The sequence below is a fragment of the Empidonax traillii genome, unplaced genomic scaffold (assembly GCF_003031625.1).
Source record: "Empidonax traillii isolate 1590-97213 ecotype Southwest subspecies unplaced genomic scaffold, ASM303162v1 scaffold629:size373524, whole genome shotgun sequence".
Lineage (NCBI taxonomy): Eukaryota > Metazoa > Chordata > Aves > Passeriformes > Tyrannidae > Empidonax > Empidonax traillii.
In genome coordinates, this window is record NW_020955822.1 from 3,432 (window position 1) to 27,184 (window position 23,753).

At 35.9% G+C, this 23,753-nt stretch overlaps 1 protein-coding gene across 1 annotated transcript in view; it reads left to right on the plus strand.

Moving 5' to 3' along the window:
* Positions 1-307: 307 nt before the first annotated feature.
* LOC114065196 (protein O-mannosyl-transferase TMTC2-like) overlaps positions 308-23,753 on the plus strand; it is a gene marked incomplete at its 5' end in the record, with an annotated part of 90,521 nt that continues 67,075 nt past the window's right edge. Inside the window, 5 exons of the mRNA XM_027898895.1 lie at positions 308-387; positions 8,857-8,971; positions 19,116-19,201; positions 20,018-20,202; positions 21,832-21,910. Of these exons, the coding sequence (XP_027754696.1) occupies positions 308-387; positions 8,857-8,971; positions 19,116-19,201; positions 20,018-20,202; positions 21,832-21,910 (545 nt within the window). The remainder of the gene's footprint in view (positions 388-8,856; positions 8,972-19,115; positions 19,202-20,017; positions 20,203-21,831; positions 21,911-23,753) is intronic.

A 23,753-nucleotide genomic window follows, 5' to 3' on the forward strand; every position in this document is an offset into this window, starting at 1 on the left:
TGGTTTTTAGAACCATGCCTGCTGTTTAAAAAGTTACATAATTTGACAGATTTAGTCCACATACTCCTTGCTTGAGTCAGTTTGGACCTCTGAAGAGTTCCTCAGAGTCAGTCCTGGGATGACTGGGGTGCCTAGAGATGTACTCTTGTTTCATTTATATTCTTCTGCTCCTTTGTCCTCATTTTGTTTTCTTGCATAATTTAGATCCATGGACTCTACAAAAAATATGGTTCCCTATGACATGAGACTTCTGGGTCAGCACTGTTCTCAGCTCTGTTCCTGACCACTGTGAAGTTTTGTGGAATAGGAACTTTGTGGCAGTAATAGCTTATGGTGTTCATACATGTGCGGTGCAAAGGTGTGATCGGGCTCTGACTGAACAGAACAGTAACTAAATTAGATGTTAGGGGCACTGTGATCTCCTTTTTCTCTTTTTTCCCCTACCCTGGATCAGTTTAGTTTTCTGATTCGTACCATAGCCTTCCCAAAAATCATTTTAGCATGAGGAAGTGTGTGGCAGAACTGAATGGCCTGGGGGTGCTAGGTGCGGAAATTCCTTAAAATAGTGATTCCACCAGAGCCACTGTGTCATGAAACATTGCCCTGAAGTAATCTCTGACAGTTATCTTCTTTGACAGTGGGATTTCCATTGAAATAAAATATAATCTATGTTTATCAGTCTTTCGTTATTACCTTTCTGTCAGATGAAAAGCTATTTCCTCGTGCACTGAAGTGTGCCAAAAGAGCTCAGGAAGAAGAAAATCGTTGTATTCTTAACAAGTCTGTGATCTTGCAGTAAGTAGCTTTATCTTAATCAGACTGTCTTTGTCAGAGTTGCAACATTAAACAGAACGAAGTTGTACAAAGACTGGGAAATGAGAGGACGTATCCAAAACAATGTGTGTGTTGGTGGTTTTTTATTTGTTTATCTGAGTGCCATGATCACAGTGGAGTTGGATCAAGGAGTGGACTTGATGATCTCGGAGGTCTCTTCCAACCCAGTTAATTTCTATGATTCTATGATTTATAGAAAGCACCTACGACATTGCAGTTAGGTTGTGATTTCTGGTTTGAAGCTTTTTAGAGGTTTTGCAGTATCAGCACTGGACTGAATCTGGTTTACAGGACAGGTTTGTCTGTAGTATTGTCTTTCTGTTAAGGGAGAATTGGAAGGCTGTACGTGTAGCATGCTGGCTGCACAGAGGCAGCTCTTGAGAGATATGAGATGGTACCACTGTCAGAGAAATGAGTGGTTGGGAAGCATGTTTCTTTCTGAATTTGTCTGTTGACTAGTACTGGGTGAGGGCTGTGCTGTTAAAAGTTTCTGTTGTGTTTCCCTGAAAATATTTTACTTAACTAAAAACAGTAAGGAAGTTACTTGATCCTGTGACACCTCAAACAAAGGCACTGATGAGAATTTCTTCACACTGTAATCTGTCAGGGTGTATAGGAGAAGTGTGAGTTTATGGTGAGTTAAGTATACTCACATACTTTTCATTGATGGCTCACTTTACTATTCAGCCAGATGGTGGAGCACTCACACACTTGGGACTAGGTTCATCAAAGTTGATTGGATTACCAAAATCTACAAGTATGTCCTAGGCAGAATGAGGAGTCCACGCTCTAGACTAAACAGGGTAAATGGTGAAGCCAAAGAACACTTTAACAGCTGTTCAGTCTCATCTCTCAGGTTCATTGAACTGAGTCACTGTGCTATCCTTTGAGGAGGAAAAGTTATTTTTTTATAACATAGCAAGTGAAGTGGGTATATCAGGCAGTGATGCTGAGCAGTAGAGAGTCATGCACTGGTACACATTTGCATCAGGGTTTCAGAACTAAGAAACAAAACTGAAGCACTGCCTGCCAAAAGTGAGTTGGTTAGTACCCGTGCTGACATGATGTTGGACAGCTTTCAGAGCACTGCAGAGTTTTCAATTCTGTTTTTCTTTCACCTGCTTTCATTACAAAAGCCCTGCAGTTGATCAACAAATGAACTGTTGAACAAACAATATAAATAAGTCTGTCTCAACATTACCACATAGCCACTGATATAAAAAAAAAAATAAAATCAATGTGCAAAGTAGATCAAGCTCATAAATTATGTGTATATAGAAACCATTTATCTGACCAAGAGACAGGAAACAGGGCAGTTTCGTGGTTGAGTTAGCAAAATGGAGTAACTTGATCAAAATGTTCTATTAACAAGTGAAGTTTTTAAAGGATATTTATTGCAAATGATATGCATGATTTTATGACATATTTTAAAAAAACCCACATTATTTCTGTGAAATGACAGGAAAAATATAAATACCTTGTAGAAACCATCATACAGAACTTAGGCAAAACCTGTTTCACTTTTAAAGTAGTAATCTGTAGCATTTAAATGAACTTTTCCATTCTCAAACTCCTTAAAAACCATTATTTTATTACATTTCTGAGTATCTTTGTGATAAGTAGTAGCTCTGTATTATAGAAAAACTGTTTTAGATGTTGAGATCTCATATTTTTTTCGAGTGTGCAACTGAACTTTCAGAGATTTATTGGGAGAAACCAGTCTGCTCTATCAACCCTTGGAAGGAAAAACTCATCAGTTGCTAATGCATCTAACTTTTCAACAAAAAGGAGCAATTGTTATCTTTATAACTATGGTTATAAACCTTTCAAATGTCAGAAATATAACTGGTGCTGTGCTGCTTCTTCACACTTATCCAACAAGGTAGTTTGGAATATCTGGATATTGGATACTTGTTTACCTCTGTTGCAAGTATCTGCCTTTACTTTTTTTTATTCCCAGTAGGTAGAATTTTCCATTTACAGACCTTGGTCTTAATGTTTCAGCATATGTCTCATGAAGTAGATCACGCTCAGAAGTCCTCAAAAGACTCAAAGAAATGGCAAATTTTCCCACTTTTTTTTTTTTTTTTTGTTAATAATTTTACTTTAAGTAATCAGATACTTTGTATGTTTTGTGTATTATGAATTTCAACCCTTTAACAGAAGTTAAGAATATAGATCAAAATATAAAATGCATAGAAAAAGATCAACCTCCCAACGAAGTTTAGACTGTAAGTAATGTAGTTTACTTGGCCCTAATTTTGTGAGAATACTAACTATGTGGGGAAATATTCCTTACATTTCTCTTCTGTATTGCAAGAACAGTCACAGTATATGCTGAGTTGGAACCTACATGGATCATCGAGTCCAACCCTTAGCCCTGCACAGGACCATCCCCAAGAGTAATACCGTGTGCCTGAGAGAATTGTCCAAACGCTTCATGAACTCTGTCAGGCTTGGTGCTGTGACCACTTCCCTGGGGAGCATATTCCAGGGCCCAACCACCATTGGGGTCAAGATCCTTTTTCTAATATCCAACCTAAACCTCCCCTGACACAACTGCAGCCCATTCCCTCGGATCCTGTCACTGGTCACCACAGAGAAGAGATCAGTGCCTGCCCCCCGCTCTTCTACTCATGAGAAAGTTGTAACTGCAATGAGGTCTCTCCTCAGTCTTCTCCAAGTTGAACAGACCGCGTGACCTCAGCTGCTCCCTTACTTCCATAAGGTTATTTTAGTTCTTTCAGATGTGATTCCATTACTCTGGTAACAACTTCAGTAAGTAAAGTAATCAAACCCTGAAAATCTAACTGTGATGTAATTATTGGAAACCACAACAGGTCGAAGTGGCCAGTGTAATCGGAACTGTTTCCTCCTTGTAGTGTTTTAAATTTTGTCATTCTGTTCTAACCTGTTTCCCTTTGATATTCTTACTCAAGTTTATAGTGAAAGAAAACAAAACTTTGCATCAAGTGTACTGCGCATTTTAGATTTTGATGCTGTGACCAACAGGAGGTTGTTAGTGAATATATATATATAAAGAGTGTGTATCTTAATTCAATTGTAAACCTTGTGAGAGAAGAGAAGCAAATGGAAAATTCTTTTGGACACTATTGGAAACAGAAAAGTGTTCAAGGAAAGTAAAATTAGAAATCTCACCCTTAATTTATCATCCCACTAAATGACTTACCAATACTAATGGCTATGAATTTAAAAAGGTTTGGAGAAGGAAGCTTCTTTGGAACCTTTAGCATCTCTTGACCCCCACATGCTTAGTCATCTTTGAGTCTTGAAATCTAATGTCTGCAAATTAAACAGGTAAACAGTAAAAAAATTGAGATGAAGCATCACTTCATCCTTAACCTCTGTTTAAGAAAAAGAGATTATGATTGTTATGCATTCACTTCTTTTTCATAGATGAGTCAGAAGAAATGCAGAAGGATTGTATTGTGAGGGAATGCAAACTGGAACTGCTGTTTCTAATTTCACAAGCTAAAGAGTAGTAAATAATGCACAAGTATCTGTAAAGCTCCATAGAGGTTTTCTTGGCCTGATGTGCATTTTTCTGTGAACTAAAGCTTCTAGTTACGAACTGCTGACAAGTTGATTACAAATAACTTGGCTGTTCCCTAAATACTTCAGTCTTTGTTCAAGTAGTTTGTTTCACTGTAGTAATAATCTACTCCATGCTCTTTAATTATTTCATCTATTTATGGTTTAAATTTTGTTTTGTGAGTAAGTCTGGGGAGAGCAGTATTAAAAAATTTCAGTAATGTTTTTCCTGCGAATTGTGAATATCACAGATCAATTTTTTTAAATCCTACATTTTACTGGATTAGTTTTCAAGTATGTTTTCTTCTACTAAGGTTTGCAAAAGACAGTGTTTTCCCTCTGGCATAACATACTATGAAAGGCAGCATTTTCCTTTTCTATATTATTTTTAAAAGTTCATCAGATTGTATTTTAACGATTTAATAGTCAATTTTTATTGGATTTTTTTCTCTCCACGTTTCAGCAAAGGTGTTTGGACAACAGATATGTTAATAGGTAGTGAGTTTCCAAATAGATTTTATTATTACCAAATTTTTCATGGATTATATAGGGGTGGCGGGTAGAAAGGAGAATCCTACTTTAAATACTTTGATTTTTCTTTGTTAGTGATTTGTGCTTTTAATCATTATTATTTTTTTATTTAAAGCAAACTTTTGGATCAAGTAATCTGCATATATGCTTTTAATCCACCTGAGTGCTCTTTGACACTTTGTTGCTTTGTAATTTCCATTTCATTGAATAGCATAGCATGATCCTTGATTCAGTCGAGTGGGAAAGTTTTATTTAAATGAAGATGTTTGGACTCATTCATTTCCATTTCATATTTGTTTTCAAAATTCAATTGCAAGCTGAAAGTTTACCTGTTCTCTTTAGTAAAATGTGCATCTAAAATCCAGGCAGATTAGACTGAACAATGTTGTTCTTACTTTGCTGCTGTTTGTCTTGCTCTCTTCCAGAATGAAGGTGCTCAGAAAAGGTTCAATACACCAGCCTGGTATTTTTCAGTCTTGTTAAATCTTAATCCTCAGTTTCCATTAAACAGTTGAGAAATTAGGCGTGTTAAACTTGAGGCTGACATTTCTCATATTAATTTTCATTTTGAAAACACTTTATTACCTGGTAGAATAAATGCAATATTTAAAGTTTAATAGAAATCTAGTTTGATATGGCCAAAATTATAATTTATTTAATTTATTATAAATTATTTATTTTCCTACTTAACTATAAATAATATTTCCTTCTACTTATTTTAAAACAACCCTCCAACAAACAGCAGAACAAAACCCCTTTAAAAAGTTTTGTTTTCCTGCAAAGCAATGTAACTAGTGTAGGAATTCTCAAACATTGGGAGACTTTTCAGTTTATAGCTGACTTATGATAGAGGTGATGAAATTGATTTAATTTTTAATATGCCCATTTATATTGAGTATGATCTATGGAAAATTAGGCAGTTAAATAAAGCTTGAATGGATTGACTGTTTTGTAGGTGAAATGTGAATGTTACATTTGTTCCCATGCTATGATGGAGTATTATTTGTAAAAGACCTGGGTCTGTTTTGGTCTCTTTGTTCACAGGGAATTAAGCAGAGGCAGAAAGTAAATACTGCAGAGCTCTTTCATTCACAACTTGCTTTTTTCTTTTGCTAAATAGGGTCTTCTATAGGGGAAAATTTGAATTTTTAATTAAAGATTAAATTGTGGTGTGTGTATATATATATATTTATATATTTTCATTTCTCACCATGTACAAATGGAAAATAGCTGACAGCTGAACTTTAGTTGGAGTCATAGGGTATGTTTTTGACAGGGATGTGGCTTCACTTAGGTATAACTTCATTTCTATTTCTGGATGTGCCCATAGTTGTACTGATGTTTTTAGAGTTTTGCAGGAAAAATTTTGTTTGAGAGATGGCAGTTAATAATTGAAATTCTTTGTTTTTCCTATGGTTAGTTGCACTACTTAAGACAAAGCAGGAGTGAAGTTCTTGAGTATCTCATGTAGCTTCTTTTCCATGTATGTGCACCATCCTCTTTTACCCTCCCTCATATACCAAAAACAAAGAAGATGTGGTGGCTGCAGATACTAGCTGTCCATAACTTCCAGGGCTTATGAGTATGATCTCTACACATAAGCATTTATTCTGCAATATGTTCTGTGTAGCATCATCTCCAGCCAGAACTAGGTCATTCATCTAATTCTGTGTTTAAATTGATGGAAAAATTTATACCAAGCTTTTATAGCCCAGATAAGTTAAAAGACCTGGTTTTTATGTCTCCATTAGTGATAAATTGTGAGATTTATCACTAATGTGTTTGCTGTTTTCTGCTACTATCACTTCTAATGCATCACATAATATTAATCATTCACAGTTTTAGAAGTTTAGACAAAAGCCTAAATGGAATACATTTAAAATAAATAATGCCAATTAATTATTGATTGATATTAAAAACTTGACACATTGTTTTGCAAAATGTAAATTAAAGTGTTGCCTTAAAAATTATATTAACTCAGATAAATATTAGAGCTTACGGTATAAAATGAAATGTAGAGGAGAAAATATTACATTTAACAGTGGTAACAGTGTATTCCCAGTCTAACAGATTAAAAGATGAACTGAATCATTCTTCTATGCATCCTTTCATTTACTGAGCTTCAGAATGTTTGGGAGTAAATAACTGTATAGCAGGAAATTTTTATCAGTAGTCCAAATGGTCTTTTGATGTAATGCTCTGTTATGGGAGATCAGAGTGAAAACAAAAGTACCTACAGATTACATGGAACATATAATTATGTCAAGTTGAATGGCCATGTGCTGCAGAAGCAACATCAGGATATGTTTTCAGAAATTAATTTAAAAAACGTATAGAAATCTCTGTTTATCTTACAAGCAAATAATGCTTACTGCCTGGCTAGTCACCTTAATTGGTGCTTCCAAAATGTTTTCTGTATGTAAAAAGGAAGAATAGCAGTAATGGGGAAATAAATTCAGAATTCTGCACATATGATAGCAAAGAGTGTAAAAGCTGAGTGAATCTGAGAATAGTTTTAGCAGCTTTACTCCAAAGTGATGAAACATTTTTGTGACTTTTGTTAATTTATTGATAAATAATGTTTGAATTATTTCTCATCATGTTAAGTACTAGGCTAAACTGAAGCAACTCACAGAATATGTTGTGCACAGTTGGATGATGTGATTTTTATGAATTCTAATTTTTTTTTCTCCCAGCAGTGATTAGTTTATTCTGCTCAGAGGAAATTCTGTTCCATCCTTATGATAGGATGATTCTGCAGCAAACCACAGTAGATTGAAAACAACACACTTGCTGAGGAAAAAACACATATCACAATTATCAACCTATTTAGCAATGTTAGATTAAAGCTACACTGAAATTTTGCATTGGGCAAGATTAATGCACATTCTTGTAAAAACAGGGCTTGACTAGAGCATCAGAGTTAACTGCTACTTGAGCTGATGTTTATGGTCAGTATATCTGGAGGGAAGAATATTATGAAATATATTTGTGTTTGGTGCAAAGAGCGTGCATCATCTTTCCATTGTTTTTTTGCATTAAAAAATACCTGTGTGAAAGTAGAACTTTTTATGAAACAACTTTGATATATTTATAAGCATAATGTGGTTTGGTTTTTTTTCCCATGTACACACACACATACACTATAATTACAGTGCCAGTTAAACGAGCTTTCTAAATTCTTAGTAGCATGGGCTGTGTTTTCAATAAAATGTTAGTTCCAATTCCTTTTTTAAGTAGTTTTTGTGCTACTCAACAAAACTGCAAAGGAAACATGTGGAGACTTAAATATGTTTTTTACCTGAAGTCCTTTATAGATGGGCTATAAAAGCACACTGTGTAACATAATAAATTGTATGGAAAGGAACCACATGTTTTCCTGGTGGAAAAAATGCATTTTAGTAATCTGTGTAGTATGTTTGTATCCATATGGCATATTTTTAATCCTGGTTACTTACCTAACCATTCTTTCAATTCCTGCGTAATATGTCAAATTTTTATACTTCAGTGAGGGCAACATCTTCTCTGGGAAGATTTCTTGCTGTTTAGGGTCAATAGGCTTAAAAAAGGTTAAAACTAGGAAGATGCTCCAGATCCACATTTCACTCTGTGGATTTTTATTTAGAGACGATGTAAAATAAAATGGTCCCTTGCCTTTGCCTCAGTAATTTCTAAAGCATGGAGACATATTTTTTTAAAAATTTCCTTTTCCCACCTGAATGCATGTAAATCACCTCTATGAAATGTGAGTCTCACAATAAGAGATCCAGAGATCCAGAAAACTGGGGGAAAAAAAAAATAACCAACCTCCCCTCCTGCTCCATAAAAATAGTTTCTTTGTGAGGTTTGTCTCCCTGAGGAACTTCCTGATACTTGGATACTCTGTCATGTGTAATTGGATTGTAGCTGTTTCTGAATACTGTTTTCTCCTCTTGACAGCATGGGGTAACCTTGGAAATGTTCTCAAGAGCCAGAGCAAGATTTCTGAAGCTGAAAGCGCCTATAGAAATGCCTTGTACTACCGCAGCAACATGGCTGATATGCTCTATAATTTGTGAGTATGTGCGCCTTTCCTGAGGTTGAATTGTCTTTGAAACCTGTTGTGAATGGAGCTATTGATTTACTTCCTGGAAAGGGAGACAATGTTATTTGTTGCTTTCTAACAGTCATTTCGTTAACTGTGCTCCTTAAACTATGGGTTGGACAAGGTTTTTTCTTGGTCAACATTATTGTAGTATTCATGTAATGGGTATGAAGAAGGTAAACTTATAGTCTGCTTTAAAAGAATTAAAAAACCCCCAACAAACCCACACTAAACAAAGTACCAATAGATGAGTTGTCAGCTGCAGCCCTCCATCTGTTTCTGACTCCACTAAATTGTAGAGGTGTTATTTAGACTTCTTTTTAAAGTCTGAATAACACTTGGTGGGAGGAGTGTATGTAAGCCCTTCCAAGCAAAGACCAATACCCCTCTGTTAGCTCCAGAGGTCTGAAATGTTAAAACAGCAAATTACTTTTCTCCTGTGTACTGACTTCAGAGTAGCATAGGTTAAACAAAGTTTAATTACTAGAACTCTGTTGTAAGTGTGTAAGCAGATAAATAACATGAGCATCAAAATAATTATACAGCAGGGAGAAAGATTTCCTAACTCATTAGTATACCAGATCATGAACATGGAAGTGAGTGTCATAATAAGCTTCTCACTGATGTGAGATCATGCTGTGTGCCCCAACAAGGAGGAGACTGATTCTCTGGCTGGATATCCCACCTGCTTCCTGCTCAGCTCTGCTTGTTGTGCTGGCGCTCACCCTTCCTTTCCTCCTGCCATGACCCAGCCAGCCCAAGCCCCCAGTGCTACAAGACAAGCTCGTCACCTCCGCTAGCCATATGCTCTTGATTCATGATGTGTGTGCAGGACAAAATCCAGGTGACTGCCATTCCATAGGTAGTAGTTTGAAAATATTGTCCTGAGTACAGTACAAAAGTGTGAATGTTAGATAATCAAAATGGCAAAACTAAATTCAAATAGTAAGGCTCATCAAATAAATAAACAAACAAACAAAAAAGTTTTGCCTATAGGTCCAGTATAAGAGGGCCACTTATCTGAAAATTAAGTTTACATAATTTTCTTATCTCTGTTAGGCAGGGAAGAGTACGCAAAGCATATTTTTAAGAAGAGACTCTTTTTGATTACGTTTAAAAAATAGCTTCTGAACGCAGCAGAACATTGTAGGAAATAAAGTGACAAGATTGATACTTGTACATTTCTCATATGCCATTCATTTTGGAAATGAAAATTATAACTATTAAAATCCTTTGAATACCTATATAGTACTTTTGTCTCTTACTCACTGTGTCATAGAGGGAAACTGAAATTAATACCAGGGTAAGAAGAGGAAAGGGAGTTGGACAGTAAAGACAGGGATTTAAAAAAAAAAAAAATCACATTTCAGTTGTTTTGCCATTCTCAGAATAAGCTGAATAAGTCTTCCAGGCTTCCACTGATATACAGAATATGTGCTTATAAACATTCATCTCTATTACCTTCATCTCTATTATATAGAGATATAGATATAATAGAAAATATTTTGAAATTCTACTGAATTTGTGTGGAAGAAATTTGACAAAAGTGCTGGTTGAAATATACAGGGCACAAAGTCACCTTAACTATACCTGTGAAAGTAAAGGCAGTTTAATTCTTAACCTAGGAAGGTTAAGAATTATATATTGAATGCCATAGAATCCTTTATTTTTTTAAAAAAAGTTTAATGAAACCATTCAACAGTAGTTGAAAGATCTTTCATACTTTTATTAGTTTTGTAGTCTTTCTCAGTGTTGGGTGCTTCAAGATCCACCATGAAAACTAGGTGGTAAATGGAGTTCTTTGAAATTACAAGACTACAGATGAATCAATTCTTTTAAGCACAATTACTCAAGAGCTCCTTTGCAAGTGAAGCCCATTCTTGGCATGTAGTTCTATGAGTGCCTTGTACAAAAGACCTCTGTAATAGAAAAATGTGTCTTATATGTGCTTACAAGAAGTCTGTTTTGCTGTTTCTGTTTTTCACTGTGTGCCTTTGAAACTGAAAGTAACTCAGTAGAAGTCTAGACAAAAAATATCCTTAAATTAATTTAGAAGCAATGTATGTGTCTCACGTTTGTTATTGTTTCTAAGCACTTACGCCTCAGTATTTGATACAAATTAATTGGCATATGCAACCCAGTGTTCACACACAGCCGCAACAAATCCAAGTGCTCTCTGACTGAGGAACAAATTAATAAGTTTTAACTCACAGTTTTAATGGGTAACAATCAAAGACAGAAACCATATAAACAGAAGCATTTGTTCTCTTTTCTTCTTTTTCAATAAACTGAAATGTGAGGTTGGCTTAGAAACTGGCTCTTAATACATTAAAATCTGAAGAATTTAATGGATTAGATGAATGGCAGATTTCAGTGGTATATTATTTTCTGACTGTTATACCTTATTGTTCTGAGTTACAGCTGCTTTTGCCATTTAGAACAATTTAAAATGCATTAATTTAGATTACGTAATTACATAATCTCCACTTGAAGGTTTGCCTGATTCTGCATATGTTATTTTCCAGTCTTCAAGTATGTCAATCCTGTAATATTAAATAAATTCTTAAACTTTTAGAGACCAGCACAATTTTTTTTTAAATTTATTATTTGGTTTTATTTAAAAAGAAAGGAGGAGACTGAAGAAATTGCAAAACCTGAGTTTAGGCTATGGACTTGAATTGTTGTTTGGAAGCTTATTTTCTGAAAATCTCATGAAAAACTGAAAGGGTAGATAGCTGGCAACTCTGAAAGCATTTGAGATTTTGATAGCAGTTTCAGGGCAGAAGGGATTGCAATTGTTGGTTTATACTTTAATGAAGAATGTATAACAATATGCCTTTAATGAGGTACCTTCAAGAATACATTTAAAGTGTCCTCCTATAAATAACTTCTCTGACATCTTTAGACTGCACTGCAGGTAATTTTTACAAACAAATCTCCAAGCCAACTTCTTAAAGGTATGCAGCACTGCTGATTCCAGCTAGATTTCATAGGGTAGTAAATCAGCATGAATGGAGCTATCTTTTTTTTTTTTTTTTTGAGTCAGAAAGCCATGTATTTTAATACTGTGAAGTACCAAGGACAGAGCTGTCAAAAAATGATAGTTTATTCTTCCAAACAAGGGAATGTTCAGTAGATTAAAAACAAACTAATTTACTTTGTTTTGGCTTTTCAGTCTTTGTTGCCCTATGATTGTTACCTAAAGCTCATGGGGTTATTTTTATTGTCTGAAATTGCTTCTAATTCATGTTTAAAGTAAAACTGCTTAACAGGTAAAAGAGAGTTTTGCATACATTATTTCACTTGTATTTAGGCCTGGCTGCTTACAGTATTCTTTTGTCATCCATATTAATATTTTACATTACCTTCAGTTTCTCAGCTGATTATAAGGATGTTCTCAATCTGACAGAAATATAGAATATTCTTTTAAAATTATACTAATTACTTGAAATGTTGTGTTGTTTGAGTATACAATACCCTATAACGCTGAATTTCTACCAAAGAACCATCCCCTTGCTCCTCTTCTGAAATATCTCATTTTGCCTTTAGTGATACAGGGCTGTGTATACAAGATCATCATTGAAATAAGTTAATTTCTTTGAATAAGGTTGTATTATGAATTTTCATAAAATTTACACAAGAAAACTTAGGGTATTATATTAATAAATGTGTATGGTTTTAGGTTTCTGTTAGGTAAAGTCTCCCATAGTGGCTGAAATTTTTATCCTATGAAGTCTAGGATTGCAGAAGTGGTTTACGTGCAAAGTTTAACTTTGCATCCTTGGGTCAAAATCAATATAAGCGAAGTTCTTCCTTGCCTGTTGTTGTTAGCCTGTTTAACATCTGAAAATGTGTTCCCTGCCTTTTAAGGCTTCTGGTGTAAAAACCTCCTTATCGGATACAAAAAGCACTAAAAGCAGGCTGACCTACAAACCTGTGTTGAACTGTTGTTGAACCTGCCCCAGACAAAATTCCTGCAGCAGCCATGAAGTAGAAAACAAGTCAAGGTTATGGTTCCTCTTCCTTCATAGCCCAGAAGTTTTTATCATTCAGGATGTCGAGTTAAAAAGCAAAGAGGATGTGTCATCTGGTGTCTGTCCAAGTACTTGGTTATTGTTTTTCTCAACCGTGAATGCAAACTTGTTACAAACCTCTGCTTTTCCAGCTAGTTCTTTGTCTATCAAAGACAGAGGCTAAAATTTGTGTCCTGCTGTAACTATGCCTTGATAAAATGTTGCTGTGTTGTGAGTGACTGGTGGTATCCTACAGTGTAGAACTCTGCTCTGGGACATTTTGTAGGGCCTATATGAAGTACACATATTTTTCAAAGTAATCTTGAGGGGTGAAAGGCATTCATGACCTAGCTATTCCATTACACGTCCCAATATTTGAAATTGTGTAATTTATAGTCCTTACATAAACTTTCATCATTTTATAAAATTAGGAAAATAATTGTTTGAGTCTGCCATTCAGTTTCAAAAAAGACTCCTCTTGTAAGAAGTTCTGTCCAGCTCTCTATCTATGTTGACTACTGGGGCACATGAGGAGGAATAAAAACCTGATTTGAGGACTGCAGACATGGCACAGCCCTGCCCATTGTCCAGAGGAGTGAGAAGGACAGGAGCAGTGCTATTTCCTATCCCCACACCAACCCTCTCTCTGTCAAGGAAATAGGGGTTGTGAGAGTCGATGTGGTGCTGAATGTGTAGTAATCCCAATCAAACTGCACCAGTAACAGAAAAAAGAACAGGACAATATTTGCTGACCAATTTGCTTATGTTTGGGAAGCTCTTCTCTAGATCTAAAAGAACGTGGCAGAGGTTTACTCTGCTATCTGAAAGACTAGAGATTGTTTTGGGGGTGATTGTTTTGTTTTGTTTTGTTTTTCTAAACTAATGGGGCTATAGATTACTGTGCTTAGTGAGTTCCACAAAGGGAATGTTTCTTACTGAATAAAAAGGTAGGATTTATGGTAGTATCCATACCTGTCTTTCTACCCACTAGTTTTGCAAATGACATTGAAAGAGTTGCCTTAGACAAAGCACATCCTCTCTTGCTGTGTGGCTGGAGACACTTCTGCATGGGGACTAAAAGAGGATTACTTTCCATTTCTTTCTTTCTTTGTCAGTGCAGCATTTAGGTAAATATAGTCCTTGGTAGATAATCCCACCTGAAATCAGTGAGATAAATGTAGCTTGAGGCATGGAAGAACTACAGTCATGGCAAAATAATAGCTAACAGGCCATGTATTAGTTGCTATAAACCAGTAAAGAAAATCGATTAACCTATTTCAGTATTGTACCTGGCTATATTTTGTAGATTTTTCACTAATATACATGTTTACTTTGACAATTACTGTCCATTTATGCCAGCTTTAGTCACTAAGGAGTTTGCTTTGTAAGTAGACCAGCTGGCTTTAATAGGGACTACCAACAGGAAGAAATTAATATGTAACTTGAGAAAAAGGAAGTCTGATCCACCACCTGTTTATATTCTGTGACTGCATTCTGGTCCTCGAAAACATTTTTGTGCCATTAGTATTTAGTGACTTTGGGTCAAAACCAAAGCAGAGGAAGAAGACAGGAAGATTTTTCATTGTTGGTCAAGCAAGATACATAAAAGTTGTCAGCTTAAAGAATTCAGGAAGGTTACAAAGAATTCACTTGGGGGAAATATTTTCCTGCACATATTAAATGAGCAGTTCTACCTATAGGGTGTTGTGCATAATTTCTAGATAGTCAGAACCTGCTTTTAATTTTTTTTTCTTATTTTTATTTGTCTCCCTATTAAAAAAACAGGATTCTGAGCCACTTCCTGAGTCACTTGGTAAACTTTGCTACAAGCAGTTAGCACATATCCCCCATTTCATAAATGATTAACACTCCACTGTAAAAGTAGCTAGAAATAATGCAGACAAAAAAAAAAAGTCCTGTTGTAACATTCCAGAACCTTGCTACTTATGGGAGTTAGGACTTGTCTCCTAATCAATCCTAAATACATTAATGGACAGTTTATAACTGTCTGCTGCGTGTCTTATGGTTTAAGTAGCTTTTTCTTTACCAAGTACTTTCATCCTCATGATACAGCAATGAGATAAGGAAACAAAGAGTAACAGCAACAATATCAATGACAGAGGGTACGTGAAAGGAACAATTCACATGGAAGCCCCCCAGCATCAGGCAATACCCCATGGCTCCCTCTGCCACGCTGCCCCCACTGCTCCCTCCAGCTCGGAACCAGCATTACCCAACCACTCTCTCCAGCTCGGAACTGGGGCCACCCCACCGCTCCTTCCGCCGCACTTACTTGACTAGGAGGAACCCCTCCTCCCTGGAAGAGACTCCTTTCCTCCCACCTCTGGTAATGATGTGAGGTGATGTAGAATAACCTTGAGGTCCTAGACATGCCCCTTCCTGGCTACTGCAAAAATTACCCCTGTCCTGGCTGGAACCAGGACAGAGCCCATCTTTTTGCTTTCTGTTCGTCTTGACAACCGTGAACAATTTTTAGGGCCAGCCACTTTCAGAAGCAACCCTGGAACTTGCTGCTTGAACTCAGTGTTGCTGGAGCAGCCAGCAGGAGAGCCTTGGCAGCCAGGGAACCTGAGTTCCCTGCTGTGCTCTCAAGGCCCTTACCTTGGGATACTTCACTGGCCCTGATGTCTCTGCTGATCAGGCCCATTGATTTAGCAATGCAGTATCAAGGCTGAACTATGCTGTTCCTCAGAACCTTGTGTCTGCCTCTCAGATATAATGCCTAGATGAAAATCAACATGATTTGGGGTTTTGAAATGGCTTAGATGCTGTGAAATACAACAATGGAAAGGAGAATATAGGACCTGATTTATGGTTCTGCTTGAACTGATTTTGAAATAAACAATAGTTTATAATTTATTCCTAGGACTTATATTTTTCTCAAAAGCTGAATATTTGTAAGAAGCTTGTGGTTTTTATCTTGTAGAAACTGGAGGCAGAGGCAAATATTGCTCATTTATATTCCTCCTGTGTGGTGAATGAGACAATAGACCTGTGGAAGTAATTATGGGAAACAATGTGGTTGGAGACTAGGATTATAATACATCCTCTAAAATAAGAAGGGAAACATTTCACAGACAGTATTAATTTTGACAGTAACTAAATTTGAAGTGTTTGGTTTTAATTTTAATTGTGTTTTGTCAGTAATTAGATAGAGGTTATATGGCTACATTTTGTTTGAGCTTAAAGCTAGAGAGTATGTGATTTTTTTCATGTGGAAAGTGAGGTATAACTGTGCTTTAAGGTCTTCTAATATTCTTTGTAAATGTAGAAATCTTTTGCAAGTTTAGTGCAATGTTCATCATCTTAACGTTTTATCTATTTAAATAATTATTTTTCCCTTAATGAGTGAACACTGAAGTAATTTATCTCAGAAGAATACTCATCAAAGTGTCAACTGTATTCAACTAGAAGTGGTTTGTTTTTTTTAAAAAATCCCTTTAAACTTTTTCCTGACTTTTTTTAATCTGAAACTAGAACTAGAGACTCATAAATCTAGTAATTTTTGTACTGCCAGAAGCCACAGTGAAAACTAGCAAACAATCAGGACCAATTTCACAAGGAGAAGAGGCAGTTTCATGCCTTATTAAGATTTTTTAGGTTATATCCCACTTCTCTTTCTCTTTCTTCTACCAAACCTCATAACAATATGAATAAAAAAATAATTATTTGCTGGAATTCAGCACCCAGTCTTGCATCTCAGCTTGGGTTATGTATACGTGAGAGAGAAGAAGAGAGACTGACAGACAGACTAACTGTTAATGGAAACAGATAAAAGAAAAAAATCTTTTGGAAGAAAGTAGAAAACCCCCGTCCTTAAAGTATCAAGTAATTAATCAAGAGTGGCAGTATTAGAGCATGCAGTGAACACAGAAGAGTAATTTGTAATAATTGCAAATAAAAATCATTTTAATCCCAAACCCGCAAATGTTGTACACTTACCAAAGTACTTCGTGACCAAATATTGTTACTTTTCTTAGTATGTTAAATTATTTATTCCAGAACTAAAATAAGAGTGGAATTTCTTTGATAAATGGTTCCAAAATTTTGTGGTTTTTCTTTTTAAAAAATTAAGAAGCAGCTTAAATGTCAAGCCAGGAACCTCATTTATTTTTTCTGTTAATTGTCTGCTGTTAATAGAAAACAGGATCAAAATATCATAAATAATTTTCCTTGGAGTAATGACAGTCTATAAAAATTTTTACTGTAAACAAGATTCAGATTATAGAAAATTTAGAACATGTTATTTCTATCCACATAATCATACTTCTTGCCATTTGCAAGATACTTCAGAGTAGTTGCAAAGCTTGGTGCCATGCCAAAAGGTATCCTGAATGTTATTCCATCATTGCTCACATTATTGCAAGTACTAACTAGATGTAAATTCTATTAATATTAAAAGTGATTTTCAACCTAATCTGAAGTTAATTGGGAGAGAGTTTCAAAGTGAGGTCATGTGGTGCTGATATGATAGATTACAAGAAAAAGAGGATATATACCTCCCTTCTGTCAAACCCTAACCCAAGGAAGCAAACAACATGGACAGTGATTATTTCTTTAGCTAACTGCCTTTCTCTTTTCTGACCCTGAAGTTTGCTGGTTTAATTAAAAAACTTTTTCTGACATGTTGAAGGATAAAAAAATCTTCTCTGATTAGAGACCTCCCCTGGCAGAGTTTAAGATTGTGCCCTCTTGTCCTACTGCTGGTTCTGTGGTAGAAGAGACTGACCCCCACCTGGCTACAACCTCCTTTCAGGTAGTTGTAGAGAGTGATGAGGTCTCCCCTGAGCCTCCTCTTCTCCAGATTAAACAACCCCATCTCCCTCAGCCTTTCCTCACAGGGCTTGCATTCCAGTCCCTTCACCAGCCTCACTGGTCTTCTCTGGAGCTGCTCCAGCACCTCAATATCCTTCCTGAACTGAGGGGCCCAGAACTGGACACAGCACTCCAGGTGTGGCCTCACCAGCACTGAGTACAGGGGCAGAATCACTTCCCTGCTCCTGCTGGCCACACTGTTCCTGATCCAGGCCAGGATGTCATTGGCCTTCTTGGCCACCTGGGCACACTGCTGGCTCATGTTCAGCTTCCTGTCAGTCCAAACTCCCAGGTCCCTTTCTGCCTGGCTGCTCTCCAGCCACTTTGTGCCCAACCTGTAGTGCTGCAGGGCGTTGTTGTTGAGTTATATGACAAGGGACATTTACCCCTGAATAATAAGGTCCAAGTCTCCACTCTGAAATTACTAGTGTTTAAGGATTTTTAAATCCTTCTGGTTAATATATTTAATATATAATAAATCCTTCTGGTTAATATATTTCTCTATGCTTTTTTCAGTTTTCTAAAACTTTGGGAACACTGTAATACTTTGTACCTTCAAAAAGCATATAATGTGCATTCATGTCAATGGTGTCCAGACCACTTATTTTTCAGAAATTTGTGAGTGGTTGGTGTAAATTGTAATTCACAAGGATGTTTGTCTTAAAAGCTGAATTAAAGCCCATGTATTATGGAACTGAAAGTATTCAGTATAATTTTTAATACCTCTTCAGTTAGTAAAATTGCGTAGAACACAAATACTGCAGAAAAAGTGTAACTGTTGTAGGTGCTTAACTGTACAGTGAATAATCTAGTGAAATAGCTCAACAAGGGAACTGGATTACGAGACATGTCAAATGCTAAATGGTTAACTTTATCATGCATTTGAAAAAGACCTGCTTATTTCAAGTCAAGAAAAGATGACATGCTAAACTTGAATGACTTAAAAATACCTCCATTATACTCTAGCCACTTTAAAAAAATCTCACAGGCTAACATTTTCTCAACTGAGAAAATGAATCTTCTTGTTTCCAATAAAGTCAAAACAAAGCATTTAACATCTGCTTTTCTGTATTAATTCATATTTTTACACGTAGTAATTTTTGCACTGAATTGTTACTAAGAGAGTGGTTAAATCTCTGACATACCAGTCAGCATATTTTTCTTTGTTACCTGAATTTTGTTTTCAGTATTTGTTTTCAAATTACTCTTGTAGTAACCTCACTCTCTTTTCTGGTTTTCTTTTTATTTTTTTTTCCCTTATGCAGAGGATTACTACTTCAGGAAAACAGCAGGTTTTCAGAGGCATTGCATTACTATAAACTGGCAATTGGAAGCAGGCCCACACTAGCTTGTAAGTATTTCAACTATACAAGCTTGTATAATACTGACTATAGTTTTATAGAAAATTTTCCTACTCTTTAATAACACTTTCCTTTTTCTCAGAAGTTTTTAATTCAGAAAGCAAAAGGTGAAATTGTGCACTTGAAAACAAGTGTTTATTAGTAAACAACTACATTTAGTGTGGTAGAAGAAGCACATAATGAGTTAAAATGAGCAGCACAATTAGAACCTAAAATGCTTCTTAACTGGGATGTTGAGCCACAAATACTACTGCCCAAGTTTTCAGGCTCTTGTTTGCTGTTCCTTACAGCCGCTCCCTGGTATTTATGGTATGCATGAGCAAATAATACAAATATTTTTTAAGTCCTTTCATTTTTCCTTTCTTTCCTGGGGAAAATAATCATTGAGATGTTGCCAGTGACCGGTTCTAAAATTAAGTGGGTGATTTTTAAGATTGCTGAGAATTTTGTACCTTCAGTATTAAATCTTCTATATATGTATATATGCATATGCATGTGTTTATGTATATGTATATTTTTGTAACATTTCAAGCAATCATGTTATTGCTTGATACAGTCCTAGTAAGAGGAACGAAGTAGAGTACCCTGCCTAACCATTGTTTTCTTTCCTCCTTACTCAGTCTTTATAGCCACTTTCTTCCTTCCTTCGTCTACTTTTACCTCTCATATGTTCACATGTTCATTATATGTTTATCTATAATAATAACATAACCATGGGATCTCTACCAGATGCTACTTTGAATTAAAACAGTAGATAAAGTATAACAGAACTCCATTGAAAGTAAAATTTTTTTCCCTCTTCACAGCTGCCTATTTAAATACTGGTATCATCCTGATGAACCAAGGGAAGACAGAGGAAGCCAGGAGGACTTTTGTGAAGTGCTCAGAGATCCCTGATGAAAATCTGAAAGATCCTCATGCTCATAAAAGCTCTGTTACCAGCTGTCTTTATAACTTAGGAAAACTTTTTCATGAACAAGGACACTATGAGGTAAGACTCCAGATTTGTCTATAATATCATGATAAAACCTTCATATGTAAATAATATCTACTGCTTCTACCTAGACTTTCAAAATGCATCATAGGCACACATTTCACCAAATCAAGATTAGCATTCTCTACAGAGAATATTTAGTCTCTACAGCCACAGATGTGATGGTATTAATTAGTAGTGTGATATTCTCGTGTCAGAGTCAACATTAGTAGTAGTCACATCTGATATGTGTAAATTCATTGGTTTTGGCTTTGTACCTGTAGCTGGTATGCAAAGGACATAACCTGATTACAGACCAGTCAACCTAAAGTGTACTGGCTTTATAATTCCAAACAGAGTAAGTCCATCCTTAGTTAGAAAAATGCTATTATGTTTGCTTTTGAGTCTCCAAAAATAAGAGCCAGTTGAAACAATTTAAAACTTCAGTGATTAAAAACATCCCACTGTGTGCTATTTTCAGATAACTTGACCTAAGTGCTAAAGTGAGTTGGATATTTTAACGTAACCATATGCTGCGTCCAAGCCATCCCATCTTATTTACATGTGCAAATGTGACTGCTGTGATTCCTCTCTATTTTCCCTGATGAATTTACTAAAACTAGACATTCACTTGAGTTTTGACCTCTGGCAGCATTTGAAAGAAAGTCATTCTTTCCTGGCATTGCTGGTAGAGCTGTGTGTGGTTTTGATCCATATAAGTGTTCCTGACCTTGACAGTTACCTCAGCTGTGTAAGGCTAGGCATGCACAAACTCTGCAGATTCTGTGTCATCTGTCTGCTGCATCCAGCTCTGTCAGGTGGCTGTTACTAATTGGTTAAAACACAGACAGCTAATGCACACGTACAGGGGAGAGAACAGCAGCATGTTGTCTGCACAGCTGGTGTGGAGCACCTCAATACCCAGGAGGGACTTTAAGAATATAAAACATCATATTTCTGCCTGATGGTCATTGCATTCTTGATTTGATCATACTTTTAGGTTCTTTTCAAACATAGCCTTCATAAGCTGTGACTATTTTATGCAGAGCTAACAGACTGACCAATAACCATCCAAAGTGCTGAATGAGTAAATGTGTGATCAAGTAATTTAAGGTACAGAATATTTGCAAGGGGATTCCTGTTTTGGCATCCTTGACTTTGTAATGCATCTCATTCTTTCTGTAGAGCAGACTTCAGTTGTGAGGATTATGTTTTGTTATTATTTGGCAGTAGACAATGATTTCTTTACTTTTAGGTCACTTAGCGTAGCTTTTTCTTCAGAAAGTTCTTTGTCTGCAATTTGATATTACTCCATATTCTTTGACAGCCTACAGAATTTTATATCTGCTTATAAACTCATCAGTCATTAAGGGGTATAAAAAAAATGTTCTTGTTACTTCCACCTGGGAAAAGAGATGCATTATTGGAACTAATCTGATCTCTTGTCAATAAGCTTCACTGAATTTGGTAAAATTCAGGTAAAAAAACTTTTTAAAAGGAGAAATTTGAACTTTTGTGATATTTATGATGCTGTTGTGTTTTCTCTCTGCGCCATTCATTTGGGGAAGGAAGATAGTTTGGTTTTACTCTATATGTGAAAGTATGCTTTTGAAATTTATGTTTTCCCGCTTGTGTGTTTCTTTTCAGGATGCCCTTATGGTTTACAAAGAAGCAGTACAGAAAATGCCAAGGCAGTTTGCACCACAGAGCTTATATAACATGATGGGTAAGTGCATTGTTAGTGCTTTAGAATGATATCTGAGGAGTCAGGCAGGGTGAAACAAAAGAGCTTAGCCAGGCAACTGGTGCTGAAATGAATTAGCTAATAAACCCCCAAAATAATTACCTTCAGTAGATACAAGTCAAACTAGGTTCAGAGCTTAAATGCCAGTAACTGCAGCGCTGGATGACGCACAATAAATGATGAGATTATTAGATACTGGATATCTTGAAGAGTGTCGATGCAGCTGTTTTACATTTAGAATGTGTGGATTAGTGCTTTTCTCTGCCTCCAGAATGTCTCATCCACTATCTTGGAGGGCCAATGTGCAATTCTTACTTGGTGTTTTGTTTTGGTGGTTTTTTTTAGGTCTCTCATATAGTCATCTTTGAAACTCTAAAAAAAATGAAGTGAGATTGATTATAACATAAAATTTAGTGTGGGGAATTAGTTTTTGAATTGCTTTGCAGATCAACATGGTGTCCAAACAGGCTGCCAGAGATGTTTGTACTTTTTTTTTAAGTTTTCCCAAAGACTTACTTCCCAACTGATGTACTTTTGGTTAGACATCTACTATGAGAGAATTCTTCTTCCAGCTATCTGTCCTTCAAAATTTTAGAAGAGTCCCTTGAGTACTGCAAGAAACATCAATTTTGCTGTGAGGTGTTTTATTTAATTTCAGCTCCTCATATTCTACATCACATCTTTATACAGGATACATTAAACAGATAAAAGAAAGAAGAAAATATTAATGACTGTTTTTAGTACTGAGATCTGTAAACAAAAGGGTATCTTCTTATTGTTCCAGAGATGTTTTTAAGTGAAATTTTCTCTGAAAGGACGTGTTTCTGCTAAGCAACCTCAGTGTCTGGCCCAGTACTCTGTGAGGACAGAAAAGGATGTGAGAACCTTTACTTTAAAGTAGTTCAAAGTAAAACAATTAAAAATGTATGTGGAAACAATTAGGGTCAACAGGAAGCATGTGGGGTTTTTTGTGGTTCCCCCCACCAATGCCTAATGTACAAGGGAATGTATTGGTTGATACCAATTGGTTTGACACATTTGTTGAAAGGAGGTACTACTCACTCTTCTCTACTTATGAAGAAAAGGCATCTTTTAATAGCACCTTAAAAGTACTAGGGCACAGGGAAAAAGTTTCATTGTATTTGTAATTGATGCTACGTATTTGAAAAACGTAGATGTACATGCTAAACTAAGTTCTTCTCTTGTCACAGTGACAAAGTATTTAATGTCAGTAACAGTATAAACACTTCCTTAGCAGTTCATATGGCTCAATGGTGAGTTACTTCTCCGTGGACAATGAACTTTATCAGATTGATGCCAAGGGCTAAAATCTGTAAAATGGACAAATTGATTATTTCATGTAATTTTGTTCATTATGAGTCTTAGTGAAATTACTGTTTTATCAGTTTTATTTATCAGCATTTGCTGATAGATTTGGTATTATCTGTATTATCAGCAATCACCACTGTGTAAATTAAGTCTCTGCTTACTGTTGGACACCAACAGGGACTGCTGTTGTAGTATAGGTATCACTCAGTCACACCTATAGTGACTGCTGAAGTACTCTTGCATTGTATTTCACAGATTATTCTGAGTAGGAAGGGACTCACAAGAATCATCGAGTCCAACTTTTAAGTGAATAGCCCCTATAGGGATTGAACCTGCAACCTCTGTGCTATTAGCATCATACTCTGACCAACTGAACTAATTTCAGGATCATTGCAGTGCTTGAGCAAATCCTCTGAAGTTTGACTGCCCTCTTTCTTGCAGATATGTATTTCATAATTCTGATCAAAGTGTTCCTCAGAAGTATAAAATTTGAAAA